At 66.0% G+C, this 15,634-nt stretch overlaps 1 protein-coding gene across 3 annotated transcripts; it reads right to left on the bottom strand.

Moving 5' to 3' along the window:
* Positions 590-15,136, bottom strand: FRMD1 (FERM domain containing 1). Of its 3 annotated transcripts, XM_005654323.3 has the most exons (14): positions 15,029-15,136; positions 14,480-14,632; positions 13,748-13,883; positions 11,717-11,807; positions 8,493-8,572; positions 8,126-8,202; positions 7,058-7,244; positions 6,803-6,958; positions 6,200-6,265; positions 5,932-6,000; positions 5,229-5,403; positions 4,361-4,648; positions 2,738-2,817; positions 590-2,153 (listed from the first exon to the last, which is right to left on the bottom strand). In XM_005654323.3, the coding sequence occupies exons 3-14, from the start codon at positions 13,814-13,816 to the stop codon at positions 2,016-2,018; spliced, it is 1,476 nt and encodes a 491-aa protein (XP_005654380.2). In that variant the 5' UTR covers positions 13,817-13,883; positions 14,480-14,632; positions 15,029-15,136; the 3' UTR covers positions 590-2,015. The 3 variants fall into 3 exon arrangements, with proteins under 3 accessions (XP_005654380.2, XP_020941375.1, XP_020941387.1); XM_021085716.1 differs by lacking the exons at positions 14,480-14,632; positions 15,029-15,136 and adding an exon at positions 12,328-12,517 and having other exon boundaries at positions 13,748-14,130; XM_021085728.1 differs by lacking the exons at positions 13,748-13,883; positions 14,480-14,632; positions 15,029-15,136 and adding an exon at positions 8,914-10,050.

The following is a 15,634-nucleotide window of genomic DNA, read 5'->3' as shown; positions in this document are numbered from 1 at the left end:
CTCTTGGCCTCTGACCGTCCCCCATGTGCCCTGCCAGGGGTGTCTCCACACGGCAGAGGAAGGGCAGAAATAGAAACCCCCAACAGAGCTCCGGTGGTTTCTCCAGGTCAGCCAGGGGCCCCACCGCCTCGCATCTGCCGGGACACAGGGTGCGGGGCCCAGCCTCCCCCCCCCCTTGGTGCTGGACGCCCGCGAGTTCAAGATGCATTGCATGGGGGGTGACAGAGGGAAGGGCAGCCTGAGTGTGAGGCTCTGACCCGCAGGAGAGGGGCCAGACAGAGACTACAGGCCCCGAGCACATCCGGGCCCGCCCAACCCCAAGGTCGGGCCCTGCCCTTCCAGGCCTGTGCCACACGCCCTAACCGACCTGCCAGCAGGGCAGCGGCCGGCCCAGCACCACAGCGTGCCACCAGCGCCCTCTCGTGGCAGCGGCGAGACCCTGCGCTCTGAGTCCCCCAGCGGCTCCAAGAGGGCGTGGGATGAAAGTCCCATCCCTCCAGGAGCCGTCACTAGGTGGGGGTGGGTCAGCACCAGGTGGACATGCCTCCCGGACTCCCGGCTGCCCAGCGAGGCTGCCCGGCTGCACACGGACATGTGTCGAGCTCTTTATTACACGCGCCCAGTGTGTGCACACATAAGATCTCCTTTTCTACAAAGAACCAAGAAGCCTAGCCTAGCAGTGTCACTTAGCTCCCCCTGCCCCCGGCCACCCCCTCCCCAGCTCAGCCTCCGCCCCGTCCCCAAAATGAGCAAGAGATAGCTGGGCCCTGGGGGTTCTCGCGGCAGGAGCAGAACAGGGAGGGGACGAGGGCGCCTCGGGGCCACGGTGCGAGGACGATCCGACATTGACACACAGGTGAGCAGGTGTGCGCTGGGATCTGGCCAAGGGGACAGGGCTGGAGGGACCCACAGGTGCATTAAGCCACACCACGCCCGTCCCAGTCACCAGCCATGGGGTCCCTCCTGTCCCAGAGCAGCCCCCGCCCTCCCCGCCAGGTCAGGGGGCAGGTGAGACGCAGCAGCAGCCCTGCCTTCCATCTGGGACACAGAACATAGATCTGAGGCCAGCTCGCTCCACCAGCCGGGCTTCGAGAAGGCCCCCTGCCCCGGCTCAGTCCTGAGGAAGCCGCCCCGACTTTGAAGGGAAGGCTAGTACTGCCTGCGGACAGGCCACCCTCCCCACCTGCAGACATGTCACCGCACTCCTGCCCAGGAGGCTCTAGCCCCAGGTAGGATGGCCGGCCTGCTCACTAGCCCCTTAATCGCCGCAGCGCAGCCTCCGGTGAAAGTCAGGGCCTCTCCACACACTTTTCCAGAAATGGTTGTACAGCTCCGCTCAGCTACCGGCTGCCACCTGGGGCGGGGGCGAAAGCCCAGGAGGGTCTCCTGCCCCAGAAGGGGGTCGGGCAGCCCCACCTGCACCCCCACGTCCCATCCAGTCTTCTGACTTGGGGAGGGGGTGGTGGCAACGAATGGCCTGGAAGGGTGAGCAGTGCTGATGACAGGCCACGGCTCCCTCGTGCTCTGACGGCCTTCGGGTTGGGTGATCACGGGTGCAACCCCGTGGGCTGGAGGATCTGAGAGCTGCTACGACCGCTTCCTCCAGGTTAGAGCCAGCATGGCCCCGCCCACTGCCCAGACGCTGGACCCCAGACCTCAGCTTCTGCCTCCCGGAGATCCGCATGCACGGAGGTTGGACTGGCCCCAGTCCGCCTGGCAGGGAAAGTGGGGCCTGCTGGGCGCTTCCGGGTCTGACCCCGACAGGTGCAGGTGCAGGTGCAGGTGCAGGAGGAAGCCGCTGAGTAAAGGCCGGCAGCAGGGGCCTCGCCAGGCAGTGGGTGGCAGAGAGAGGCAAGGCCGGATATGTGCGGATAGAGCCTCACCACTGGATGGACAGAGCGACGGAGCCGGGAGGGTGTCACAGTGAAGCCAGGCTGGAGCCTGCGTGGGCAGAGCGGCACCAGGAGGTGTCTACACCACAAACTCCTCTGGGAGCAAGTCCAGGGTGAGGCTGTTCATGGATCTCCTTGACCCAGGGTCCAGCGCACGGCCGAGGGGGCAGCTGCGTGGCTTGGGGCGCGGGGCGGGGGTGGGGTGCCCGTCGTCCAGGCTGCGGCTGTGCTGGTCTTCGTGTCGGCCACCGCCTCAGGGCCCTGCAGTGAGACCCCCAGGCCGCCCTGTAGCGCCTCCCTCTCCCTGTCCTCTGCTCCCCTCCACCCCGCCGAGTCCCAGGCTGTGCCTCACTTTGAGTCAGATCACCCCCCCCACCCCTCACGAAGTCGCTCCCTTTCCAGGGCCACCACCCTTCCACTGGGCCCCCAGGTCAGCTCTGGGCAAGGCCAAGAGCCTCCAGCCCACTCTTCCTCTGCGCCCCCACCCCCAAAACACTGGCTTTGGCCCCTCCGCCTGCTCCTGGGGGCCAGGGTCCCACCCCAGAGGCTGGCACTCCTGTGACCTGCTGGGCGATGCCCACACTGCCTCCCATCAGGAGTGGGGTGGGGTGGGGGGTGGACGCAGTGAAGGTGCAGCCAGGAAAGACCCCTCCCCCCACCCGCCCACCCACCGCAAGGGCAAGCTGAGCTCTCAGCTACCAAAGCCCCAAACTGCCTTGGTCTCCTGCTGTGGGGCGGGGTGGGGGACCCTCCCACAGACCTGGGCCCCTGACGGAGGGGAGGGGGCTGGAGCACAGGGGCAGGTGCCAGGCCCCGGGCTGCCCGGCCCACGGCTGGGGAGCTACCTGGTGCGCGGCCTCGGGGCTCCGGTCCCTCGTGCTGAGCAGCGTGGTCCGCACCACGGCCGCGGGCTGCTGGGGAGCGGCTGCAGGCAGGGGAGGGGGCGTGAGCAGGGCCTGGGGACACTGCCTGCCCCCGCAGAGGGCCGCCCACGCGGATCCAAACTCTGAGCTGCCCCTGGGAGCCACAGTGGCTCCCCCACCTCTCCCCCAGGCCTCAGGGTCACAGAGAGGTGGGGCTGTGACCCCCTGCAGGTCACCTGTGACACCAGACCTATCTGTGTTCCTCCGTGGGGTGTCTGAGTGCCCTTTAAGGAGCCCTGCCTGTCCCAGGACCCCACCCCACCTGCTCCCACCACCCTGTCCTTACACGGGGTGGGAGGTGGGGGCTGCTTTGTCCTCCAAACACTCTGCTATTGGAGCAAAGCAGGCGCTTCCTGGACAAACACTGTATCACTGCTCATACTGGTGGCAGACCATGAACTTGGACAAAACCTCAGCGATGGAGGCCAGCCGCCCCTTCCCCGTGGACCAGATGCCCCGAAGGTAAAGGTGGACATGGCCGCCCGATACTGGGGGACTCTAGGTGACCTCTGGGTGATGCTGGGTGACCATGGGAGACTCGAGGTGACTCTGGGTGACCATGGGTGACTCGAGGTGACTCTGGGTGATGCTGGGTGACCATGGGTGACTCGAAGTGACTCTGGGTGATGCTGGATGACCATGGGTGACTCGAGGTGACTCTGGGTGATGCTGGGTGACTATGGGAGACTCGAGGTGACTCTGGGTGACCATGGGAGACTCGAGGTGACTCTGGGTGACCATAGGTGACTCGAGGTGACTCTGGGTGATGCTGGGTGACCATGGGAGGCTCTGGGAGAATCTGGGTGATGCTGGGTGACCATGGGTGACTCTAGGTGACTCTGGGTAATGCTGGGTGACCATGGGAGACTCGAGGTGACTCTGGGTGACCATGGGTGACTCGAGGTGACTCTGGGTAATGCTGGGTGACCATGGGAGACTCGAGGTGACTCTGGGTAATGCTGGGTGACTATGGGAGACTCGAGGTGACTCTGGTGACCATGGGAGACTCGAGGTGACTCTGGGTGATGCTGGGTGATCGTGGGTGATTCTGGGTGACCCTGTGGGGCCGTGGGTGGCTAGGCCCTGAGGGGTCACACCCTCGGAGGTGCCCTTGTGAGCTTCCTGGTGTGACAAGGCCCCTGCCCCAGTCCTGCCGTGAAGGAGCCCTGAGGACAGAGAGCTCACGCTGGGCCAGCGGGGCACGCCTGTCACGTGACTGCTACTGACCCTGCCCGTAACCAGGAGCAGCTGGCTGAGGGCTGTCTGACGGCGGGATCACACACAGGGGTGCCGGTCAGGCCAGGCTCCCTCCAGGTGACCAGCTGCGCGGGGGCTGCAGGACCGCCACCCACTGCGTCCTGCGGGAGGGTCCTGTCCTCCCATCTCTGCCCCCAGGCCTTTGGTGGCCCCCGTGGGACAAGGTCCCCGGGAGTCAGGGTCACGTGCACCTGGGCATCTTTCACGCCCCAGAGCGATGGCCTGGCGAGGCTGGCCAGGCAGCACGCTCACCAGGCCCCTGGTCCCAGGTGTCCCCCTCAGGCCCACCTCTGCCGCCACCAATGGTGCCACGGCTGCTCTGGCTGCTGCTGGAGCTGCAGGGCGGCTCATCCACCGACGTCTCCCCTGGCTGGGAGTCCACTGCGATGCCCGACGAGAGGGAGCTGCAGTGGCTGCCAGCTGAGAGGCGCCAGAGGCGCTGGGGACACGGCCTACCACCCCCACTGTCCCCACCGCTGCCGCCAGGGGAGCCGAGGGAAGTCCTGCTGGCCAGGTCCGGGTCCCGGTCCAGCTCTGGCTCGTCACTGACGTAGGACTCCCGGTAGCACTTCTTCTCTGTGTGGGAGGGGGTGGCCAGTGCGTCAGAACAGGTGTGGACAAGGGGAGGGGGCGCCGAGTTCCTGGAGCTGTAAGTGGAGGCCCCGGGGTCTGGCCGACCCTCTGCCCTGAGCCCAGAGGTCCTGGGAGACGTGGGGAGGGGAGGGGACAGGAGTGTGGCCCAGAGGTTGGGGCCAGTGTGTCCCCAGCCCAGGCCACCCAGGTGGGATCTGTCAGCTGCAGCCAGTGGGGGCCCTTGTACCTGCTGCTCCAGGGCTCTCCCACCGTGTCAGGCTGAGAGACCCCTCGGAAGCCCTTCACAAGCAGGCGCGCATGGCCAGGGTGAGCGGACCGCCCTGGGTCACTGCAGCCCTCGCCTCGCCCAACCTCAGCCCTCCTCTTGGCGGCTGAATCCTCCCCCAGAACCCCAGATGCCCGGCCCCCCATCTTTAGAATCAGACCCCAAGAGAGCTGGAGAAGTGGGGTCACAGGACCCCTTGCCAGCCCCACGGTGGAAACCCACGGTGTGACCCTGGGTGCTGCACCCAGCACGCCCGGCCCAGACCATGGCTGGAGCATGGACGTGGCAGCCGCCCACCTTCGGCCTCCTCCAGCTGCCGCAGCCGCTGCAGCGCGGGCTGCAGGCTGAGGTGCAGTTGGTGGCTGGCCCTCAGCAGGTGCAGCAGCGGCCCGGGCCGCCAGGCGCCGCCCGCGTAGTACACCAGCTTCCGGGCCGAGGGCAGCCCGTCTGGCCAGATCTCGAACTTCTTCCCCTGAACAAAGAGACCGGACGAGACTTAATAGGAACTCATCTGGCAGGAGGCGAGGCTGGGAACTCAGGACCGCGGCGACGCGGCGCCCGCGGCTCGGGGCTGGGAGAGGCCAGCCTCCCCCGCCGACGGCTGCCCGGGGCCTGGGAAGGGATGCCAAGCCTCACCCCTGCCGTCCAGAGAAGGGCCCTGTGGGGAGGGCACTGTCCCCGCCCTCCGCCCGAGTGCCGGGCCTGGCCAGGGCGTCTGGAAGGTGCGCGGCTGTGGCCTCCTCCCACGCCCCTTTCTTTTCTGCACCCAGGAGCCAGGAGTTCTGGTGACGAGAACCAGGACACTGGGCCCCCCAGGGGGGCACTCCACTGTCAGGCAGGCTCCACGCCTAGACGCCCCAGGCGCAGGCCTCAGGCCGCAGCTCGTGGACAACGACTGCCTGGCCAGTGGCCTGAGGACAAGTGTCTGTACACTCTCCTGGGCTCCTGGGGGCTGAGACCCCAGCCCTCCCCCGCAACCTGGAGCCCATGAGACACGCACCAGAAAAGCCAGCTTCCCCACGTGGGACCAGGCGAAGTCATGGAGCAGCTGTAAAGTGTGGTTCACCTCCTGCGGGACAGCAGGACCGCCGTGGGCACAAGACAAGGGACAGCAGAGGAAGGCAGTCAGGCCAGCGCCTCAGGGGAGGGAGGGGGACGAGTGGGAGGGGAGGGGACAAGAGGACGGGAGGGGGCAAGGACGGAAGCGAGAGGGGAGGGAGCGGGGAGGGAAGGCCCCTGCGGTCGAGGTCTCCTTCCTTCGCAGTCACCTGAAAGACCTGCACGCCTCGGAGGGTCAGTCCCAGGACAATGGTAGGCTGCTCTTCCTTCTTATCCTGCAAGGACGTGGCCTTTGGGGATGGGGGCCTCCTTGTGGACCCTTGCAGGTGCAGCAGGAGTGTCTGTGGTCTGGGGCACCGGGCTGGGGCGGGGTTCCCCGGGCAGCGATGCCCACCCCGCAAGCCTGGAGGTGCCGTGCCTGCCCCCCTGCCCCTGCTCATGCCCAGCATCCACTTGGCTGGACGGTTGAGCGCCTTAAACCCGCCGACGAGCCATCCGTCCACCTCCCAACACAAGCCCTTGTCCAGGGGACCCTGTCAGGAAAGCACCAGAGGCCACCAGGCCGCAGACAGTCTGTCCAGCATTAGGCAGGAGCGTTAAGCAGGGGAGCCTGACCGGGGCGGGGGGGGGGGTCCTGCACCCACCCTGCAAGTTCACCTGAGCCCAGGAGCTGCCGCTATAGCCTAAGGACGCCCTGGCCCTCCCGTCCTGGGCTGGGGTCCTGGCCACCCCTGCTCTGCTTCCCTGGGCCCTTGGGGAGGAGGGTCCTGGGCCTGAGCCGCCACCCCCGCCCGGGCTCCGCGTGACCGGACCTTGCGGAGCCTGAAGAAGTGGGTGGGCACGTCCTCTAGCCGGCAGGCCTCCCGGATGAAGCGAAGCGCGGCCTCCTTGGGGCTCAGGCCCCGCTGCTCGCGGTGCAGGGCGGGCACGTGCCTGAGGATGTAGGCGCTGCCCCTCCTGGCGATCACCTGGCGGGGGTCGCAGGCTGCGGTCCAGCGCTGCCCCCCCGCCCCACTCGGCCCACAGACCCCGGGCGGCGGCGGGCGGGGAAGGGGGCGCAGCCTCACCCACGGCGGGAAGTAGGCCTGCGGCTCGAAGTACCGCCCCGCGTGGGCCTGCTCGCGGTGGTTGCCCAGGTCGGCCTGCAGGGCGTAGGCGGCCAGCAGGAAGTAGGCCTCCTCCCGGTGGGCGCACTGGGACCTCAGCACCCGCTCCTTCAGGTGGCAGTAATACAGGTGCCTGGCCGTCCTGTCGCTGGGAGGGGAGGGGAGGGGAGGCCGGCTGGGAAGGCTCCCCGCCCCGCCAGGCCCACCCCGCGTCCCTGACTGGCCGCCGCCACAGCCCTCGGAGCCCTGCAGCGGGGCGGGCGGCACAGGTGAGCGAGCTGTTGAGAGGCCAGGTGAGCCTGAGCTCGGGGGCTCCTCGCACCCGGACAGACGTGGCAGGCCTGGTTTACAGAAGCTCATCCCCAAGAGAGGGCCTTTCCTCTGCTATGTTCCAGCGCGCAGGGAGACTGGCCCGCGGCACGGGGCCGCGACGTCCAGAACCCTTCACCCCGCCAAGAGCCCTTCCTCCCCGTCTCCCTCCCAGAAGGCTTGCTGGGGCCCCGCCTGCCCCCACCCCCGGGCTGGAGGTAATTCAGCTGCCAGGTGGTCCCGGGTCCGTGTTATCCTACATGCCCGCGGGGGGGTCTCAGGAAAGGAGCCCCGGGGGCTCAGGAGGAGGCCTGGCAGGTGTGCAGCCGAGAGCCGGGAGCCCTGGAACCCCGAGCAGGAGGAACTCCTCACACCCGCCCCACAGGCCGGAGAAAACCAGCCCTAGGGAGCAGAAGAGCTGTGCGAGAAACTCTTTAACGTAATCTTAACTTTTTTTCCTTCCTTTTCCCGCTCTCCCTGCGGAGTGTGGAAATTCTCGGGTCAGGGATCCAATCCGAGCCACGTCTGTGTGTGGACACACACACACACCTGCGACCTACAGCAACCCCTGAACTGGGCAGGGGGTCAGACGGGCAGTGCCACCGACACAGCTGGATCCTTAACCCGCCACGCCCCAGCGGGAATTAACCAGAATGCGCGAGCACAGGGGCCCGGGTTTTCCCACAGGTCCCCCGGGACCCGCCCGAGGCCCCCGCTCACCTGATGACCCTGCCGTTCTCCACGTAGAACTGCACCCCGAGAAAGGCCACGAACGGGGCACCGGGTCTGCCCCTTCCCTGGGGACAGAAGGCCGTCCTGAGGCCGGGGCAGTGCTGCCACCTCAGCACGTCCCACCAGCCCCAGGCTTCAGCTCGGGTCTCTCCTGCTGGGCAGGTCCTGGCCGGACGTCGCTTCGTCAAAGGGAAAAGCCGAGCGAGGGTCCAGAAGGCTCGTGGGCCTTCGCCCGCACCCACGTGGCCAGTTCCAGCGCCTGGCCAATGCTGCACGGGGCCTCTGGGCAGCAGGGGCCACCCGGCGGGGCAGCAGCCGGCCCTTCCCGGCCCCTCCGCCCAGCAGTTTAACCTACTTTATGCTTTTCCCTCTTCCAGTCCTTGGAGAAGTATTTGCTGAGCTTCTGCTCCAAGTCCATGAAGACATACTCATTGTCTAAAGAGAGAAACGCGCCTTCAGCAGAGCCTGCTGGGAAGGGCTGATGGGACAGTCCCACGTGGTGGCCTCCCTGGAGTGGAGGGCACAAGAGTGCATCACCCGGCGTCCGGGCGTCAGTGCTACTGGCTTTTCCAGATGGTTCCCAGAGCGCCTGGACAGTAGATACTGAAACTTAGGTGTTGGATATGAGGCGATGCTGAAGCTGGGACACGCTATGGGGCGCCACCTTCCAGAAGGTGGTTTGGGGACAGGCGTCCAGGGGGCCGTCCCCACACCAGCTGTGGGGTGAGTCCTTCAAAACCAGAAATGCCGGTAAACCTGGAACCAAATTCACCAACCTGAAGCCAACGGCCAGGTTAAGGCGCCTGCGCGGGGGCGGGGTCACGGCAGATGCGTCTTTCGAAATCCTACGCTCTGCGTTTTTAGACTATAATGACCATGCGTTTCCTTTATAAGCTGGAAAACACTGAGACGACCCTAGAGAGGAGGCGGGGCCGGGAGCTGCCCTGTCACTGTCAGGTGGCTCTCAGGGCCTCGACTGCACCTCCTGCAGGCCCTCTGGGGCAGGACGGTCACCAAGCCCGCTGGGCAGAGCCTGATGTAGGAGGACCACCCACTGGTTGGCTGGCCCCAGACAGCGGGTGCTGGCACTGGCGACAGCTGAGGGTCACTGGTGCTCTCACTGGATGCAGCTCCCGTCCAGGGGCCCCGAGCTAAGGCAGTGACCCCATCACAGCAGCCAGACGGTGTGTAAAGCTGCCTCAGGCATGGCGGGGAAGGGGCTTCAGGCCGTGGAAACTGAGCACGCTCAGCCGCTGGCTTCGCTTTGTGGTCCTTGCCCATGTCCGCGCCTCACTGCTGTGCCAGGCTGGGGTGGGACAGGGGCCCCGCGCCTGTCCTTGCGTCTCTGACCCCTGGCGCTGAAACCTACCCCACGTTGCAGCTGACAAAGCCAAGGCTTTGGAGACTCGGAAACACGCCAGTCATACAAGCTAATGAGGTCTCGTGGGGGCCTGCGCAGCCCCTGCCAACCCCAGGCCTAGGACCCTCGAGGCCAGGGGTCGGCAAACGAGGGCCCTGGGGCAGGCCCTACCCGCCACCTGTTCTTGGGAAATAAAGTTTTTCCTCTGACTCCGTAGCATCTATGCATCGTCTGTAGCCACTTTCATGCTGCAAAGCCAGAGGCCCTCGCTGCCCGGCGCTGCACACCCAGCTTGCCGACCTCTGCTCCAAGCAAACCCTGCTTCTCACTGAGACCGTCCTGCTGTGACTGAGAGGCTCCCCTAGGAGTGATTATAGTGCGACTTCAGTTCCATGAAGCCGGAATGTTCTAGAACCGGATGGCAGACACGAAGCATAAGCACTGGTGGCCCCCCATCCCCAAATAAATCCAATTCTTAGAAACACTCGCGTCCTGAATGGTTGTCCACGAGGACCAGACACAGCAGCAGCGTCCAGCGGCTAAGACACTGGTCCTGGATGAAAATTTAAACGAGGGCAAAGCTACCCATTAACTTAGCTTTCCTTGCAAACGGGGAAAGTCCACTAATATTAAAATTTAACAGCAACATTGAAATCTGCTGCCCTAGGATGTGAACCCGGGCTGGGTGGGCACCGTGCCCCCTCTCGGCAGCGGCATCTTACTAAAGTCCCTAAATTCTGCCCCAGCCCCAACTGGGGAGCTGCTTCCTGACAAACAGCAGAAAAGGAGGTTGTCCCGGCGCTACCGCCTCCCCGGGGTCAGCCTGGGGCCCGACCCAGGACGTCCCAAATCCACACGGGATGCAGGGCCGAGTCCAGGACAGGGTTCCCATCGGGCCACGAGCCCCCCCAGCCCTGCCACGTCCTTCCTCCCCTTGATTGGTCCCCCCCTCCTGCCCCCAGGCTCTCAGCTGCCCCGAGCTGAAATTCCTGGCCCCAAGGGGAGCCTGGTGAAGGCGGAAGACGCGCCAGTGACAAGCCCGGCGCCCTCACCTGAGCTCGGGGCTGGAGGGCGGGGCCCGGGCACAGAGCGTCCCTGCGGCCTGGGTGGGGAGCCTCTGTGGGAGTGGACCAGGACATCACACAGGGGCCCCTGCGGGTCTGCTTCCTCAGAGACAGACTTACGACCCTGCGGCCCGCTGCCCGCAAGGCCGTGGGCGTCCCCACAGGGTCCCTCTTCTCAGATGAGGTCCCCGCCTGACGCCCATGCTGCGGGCAGAGCATTCAGTCTCCTCGTCCGGGCTGGGAAGGGGGTGCTCTGTGCCTGCGACCCCCAAGCTCCCACCCACGGACAAGAGCCACCTGGGCATTTAAAGAAGCACAGGCGCAGGTGGCGTGTCCAGCTCCGGGGCACAGGAGGCCCCCGTCCCGCCATCAGAGCCCAGTGCCCTGCGGAGCCCCCCACGTGGCTCTTGGGCTCCCCTGCCCCACCCCGTGCTCACCACTGAATGGGGGGGTTGTCCCTAGAGGCCTGGGGGTGGAGGGTAGGACAGGGGACAGGGCGGGCTGCCCCACCTCCTCTGCCAGCAATGCCACTTGTGGGCGTCCTCAGCCCAGATTCCCAGGGCTCTAACCAGCCCGTGCAGACCCCACCTGGGCTTCCGGCTCCCCGCCTTCTCCAGAAAGGACGGTGTCCCGCCCCCTCACTGCAGAGGGGAGTGTGTGGGTGTGAGGGTAAGTGTGCAAGTGTCTGAGTGTCTGACGCTTAAATATGTGAGTGTGTGTGTCAGTGTGAGTGTGCGTAAGTGGTCATATATTGTGCGTGTGAATCCTTGAGGGTGTGCAGGGATGAGTGTGAGCATGCGTGTGTATGAATGTGTGGGAATGAGTGCGTGTCCATGTGAATGTGAGCAAGCAGGCGTGTGTGTGTGTGTGTGAACAAATGTGAGCATGTGCATGTGTATTATGTGGGCATGTGCGTATTCATGTGTATGTGAGTGTGCGCGTGTGTGAAGGAGTGTGAGAATGTGTGAGCACGTGTGTGAGGGTGTGCATGCACGTGCATGAGTGAGACTGTGTATGTGTGCGAGTGACCACGTGTGCATGTGTGTGTATGAGCGTGCGTGTGAACCCGGATGCAGTGAGAAGGCGTCGCCTGGTCAGCCTAGTGCCCGGGACCCGTGGGAAGAGGCGCCCGCGTTGTCCGGGCGGCTTGCTTACTTCTGACCACGCTGAGGCCAAAGAGCTGGGCTTCTCTGATGCTGGCCAGGTCGCACACCTGCTGGAAGAGCTCGCGCCCGGTGGCCTGCACCTGTGGAGAGGGGGGTGCTCAGGGAGCCGACCAGGGCTGCCCCCAGCGAGGAGGGGGTCCGGGGGATCACCCCCCCAACTCTGCGGGCCATCTGAGAGAGGATGTAGGGAGCCCGGGGGATGTGCTCTCCTGCCCCCAGCACGGGAGCCCCCTCCCTCCGTCCCTGGCCGGTGCACTGGGGGTGTCCAGGCACGGGGGGACGGGTGGCTCCGTGCCCCCTGGGAATCTCACTGGGCTTCCTGCTCACCCCAAGCCACCATCGCCAGGCAGCTCTTGAGAGCGGGGCTGGGTTCTGCACAGCCCTGGGAGGGGCGTGCTGTGGAGGCATGAGTCCCTGCACAGCAGTCTGCCTGCCCCACAGGCACCTCCTGCCCAGCTTCAGCCTCTCACCTTCCCACACAGCTGCCCCCTCGCAGCCGCCCCCGCACAGCCCTGCCCGCTGCTGGGAGGCGGGTGGGCTCTGGAACCAGGGGCCTGGGCTCAGCCCCAACCGTCAGGCAGCCCGAGCCTGTTTCCCCACCTGTGAGGTCAGACCACGTGCAGGGCTCCGTGGCTGCACGCGGAGCAGGCTAAGGAGGGCAGCAGTGCCCAGTGCAAGGGCATCCGTTGGGGCCGCGAAGCGGAGGAGAGGCCGGACTAGAGGCGCCTGGGAGAGCGGCGCCGTGAAGCTCAGAGGAGGACCGTCGGCCACTCCACTTCCCCTCGAGCAGCTGGTGCGAGACGGAAAGTCTGCCGTCCCCCAGACGCGCAACAGAACCGCGGCTGGACCCACGCAGGCTTTCACGGGCTCAGCGGGACGCCCGGCGAGGGCCAGAGCTGGGCCGCGGGAGGCCCTGCCACACAGGCCCCGAGCGGCGGGCATGCACAGCAGTGGGCCACCGCCACTGCCCAGTCCCCGAAGTGTCTGTGCCCAGTGGGTTAGCCTAGCAGCAGCCTCTTAGGAGCTCTGAGTGTCAAACAGGGGGGGTCGGTGCGAGAGCCACGCATTCCCTGGGGACCCTCCCGCCTGTACCTGTGCCCAGGGGTCACCTGTGTGTGCCGAGAGGTAACTAACCTCTCTCGTCAAAGGACCACTTGGTTCTGTGAATCAGGGCGGCCACGGGGCCCCGTCAGGTGAACCCGGAGCCTCCGCAGTCCTGGGAAGGCGGGAGCCCCAGTGTCCAACCCGGTGTCTGCGGAGGCTCCACGGCCGAGGGCGGGGACGCACAGGAGGACCTGCAGGCTGGGGGCGGCCTCGTGGAGTGTCCCCTCCCGAAACTCAGGGACAGTGGGGCACCGAGGCCTCGAGGGAAAATCCAGCCACTCGATGCCGAAAGTAGGGGGTGGAGAAAAAAGGGGAAGAAGGACCCGGGCTGCGGCTCGGAATGTCACCTGGCCGGGGTATAAATGCGACTTCTCACTTCCTAACCGCGTCCCTTGGGAGATCGGACCCGCGGTCTCGTCCCTCCAGACAGGACCTCCTGGCACCCGCAGACAAGGTGGGGACGGCCCGCCTCCCACCTCCCGCTCTGCATCTGGGTCCCCAACCTCCTTAGTTTATTCCAAACCAAGGATGCGGCCACCCTCAGACCCACCCCGCCCAGGCCACCGGACGAGGGTCCAGAAGGGACAGGTCCTTCTGAACACAATCAACCCATGTGGATGCCGGACACTAGAAACTGGGCAGTGCTCAGCCTAGGACCCTGGACCCTGCAGGCCCAGGCTGTGTTCAGCTTGAGCCGGGCCACAGCCCTGGGCCGCAGAGCGAAGGGACACACGCTGCAGAAAGGTGGCCGAGTCGGAGTCGGTTTCTCTAACCTGTGGGGCGGCCGGCACGATGCTGTCACGGGGGATGGGGAGGGAGGTGAGCACTCGGCCCCGTGGGTCCCCACAGCCGCCATGTCCCACGGTCACCCCGGCACGGCCTGGCTCAGCCCCAAGCCCCTGCCCCCCCAACTCACCCCCACGACCAGCCGCAGCCGCTCCCGCGTGGGCAGCAGCACCAGGACGTCCCTGTGCTCCGAGGCCATCTCGCTGTCCCAGTGCCGCTCCTGCAGCTGCAGCGTGATCTCAGGACCCAGAGCCCAGCATCGCTTCCTGCGGGAGAGAAGGCGTCAGGGCCACGGCCGGGAGCAGGGACAGCCAAGGGCCACCCAGAGGGACCAGGGCCACATGTCTTCATGCCCCGGGCCCTCTTCTGCCATCTGGCCCCAGAGGGCACGGCACCCCCAGGCTCAACCAGCTGCAGGCTTCCCGGGGCGGGCCCCCTGCTGAGCTCCTGGCTGGAAACGCCCGGTGATGGGGCCCGGCCAAGGTCCAGCGTCACAAGCAGCTGGCTGGCCATGGGCAGGGCGATTGGAATGCAAACAAACAAGGCCAGGCTGGCACCGCCCTGCCCCCGCTGACCTCCCTCCCCCACGGCCCACCTCAGGGGCTCCGGGCCTCAGCCTCCCGCCCCTCTCCTCCTTTCCCAGTCACTCAAAGCCCGTGACACTGACCCCCGAACCAGGGCCGCCGCTGAGGACCCTGGGGGAGCCGGAGGGGAGCCAGCACCCGGTCCCCACTCACATCTGGAGGGAGAGGAGCCCAGCGGCAGTGACACCTGGCCCCAGACAAGGTCTCCCTGAAGGCCCGCGCCCACCCCTGGGGCTGCGGTCTCCGCCCCCACCCCCCCGCCAGGACCCCGTCCCCACCTTCCTGCCCAGGTGGGGAGCGGCCAGTCTGCTAACGGAGTTCGTGGTTTCGGGCCTCCTCACGGGCTGTGCCCATCTCGCCTTTCTCTGGACACTCGGTCTTTGTCCTCTGTCACGGGTCGGTCCTGCCAGGAATGTCTAGAAATGGAGCTTCTGAAACAAAAAGCCCACAAAGTGAGGGTGTCACAGAACAAGGCAGGACGGCTGCTGAGCCAGAAAAAGAACCTCGTGCTGCACGTGCACAAGCGTCAGAGTCACGCCGACCCCAAGGACACGTGACAGGTCCGGGAAAGGCCACCCCCGCAGAGACAGAGAGCCGGCCTGCGCCTCCGGGGCTGGAGGTGCCTGTGCCTGGCACGGGGACGTCCCTGTCAGAGGGCAGCAGCGGGCACCGTGGAGAGTTTACCCAACCCTCTCAACCGTTCACTTCAAAGGAATGTATTTTATAGCATGTAAATCACTCCACAACAACGCTATTAAAAGGCATCACACAGCTGCACAAAACCACACAGAGTCATTCAACAGACGGCACAGAGCACAGCCACTCACTCCAGCAGGTGGGTACACGGGCGTGCCTGTGTGCGCCCTGACGACAAGGACGCTGGGCTCGGCCTCTTGTGTGGCCTTTATGCAGGGGGCGCCCCTGCCCCTCACGGGGCTGGTTCTGAAGGTCACGTGGACTTACTGCAGGGAGAGAGGGAATCTGAGTTCAGAGGTTGAGCTGCGGAGTTAGTAGCTGTGACGGGTCCCGTCTGCCTGCCCCATGCCCAGTGCACACCTGCCTGACCAGCGCGTGTCCGGTGAAGAGCCCAGGCCCGCTGGCCCGTTGCCGTTCCCAGAGCGCGTCTTGCATTCAGCTTTTCCTGCGAAGGAGGTCGGCTCAGCCATCCTGCTCATTTCCTCCCTGGGGGGACCTGAGGCTGTGGGGTGTCCTGGACCCCCGCCTGGCGGCCCCTAGGCTCACATGACAAGTGCTCAGTCCCACGGGCACGTCCAGGGTGACTCCTGTATGAGAGTCACCAGAGGATGGCCTTGGCACTTGGGAAGCAAGGGGGTCTGACTGCTGCCAGGCTGGGGGTGGGGGGGGCACTGTGCGTCCCAGATGCGAGGGGCCAAGGACACCTGGCAGGCCCGCCTGGTGATGACGGACCCTAG

Source organism: Sus scrofa, chromosome 1 (assembly GCF_000003025.6).
Source record: "Sus scrofa isolate TJ Tabasco breed Duroc chromosome 1, Sscrofa11.1, whole genome shotgun sequence".
Classification (NCBI taxonomy): domain Eukaryota; kingdom Metazoa; phylum Chordata; class Mammalia; order Artiodactyla; family Suidae; genus Sus; species Sus scrofa.
Note: the sequence above shows the minus strand (reverse complement) of the source record. Positions and strands in the feature narration are given on the sequence as shown.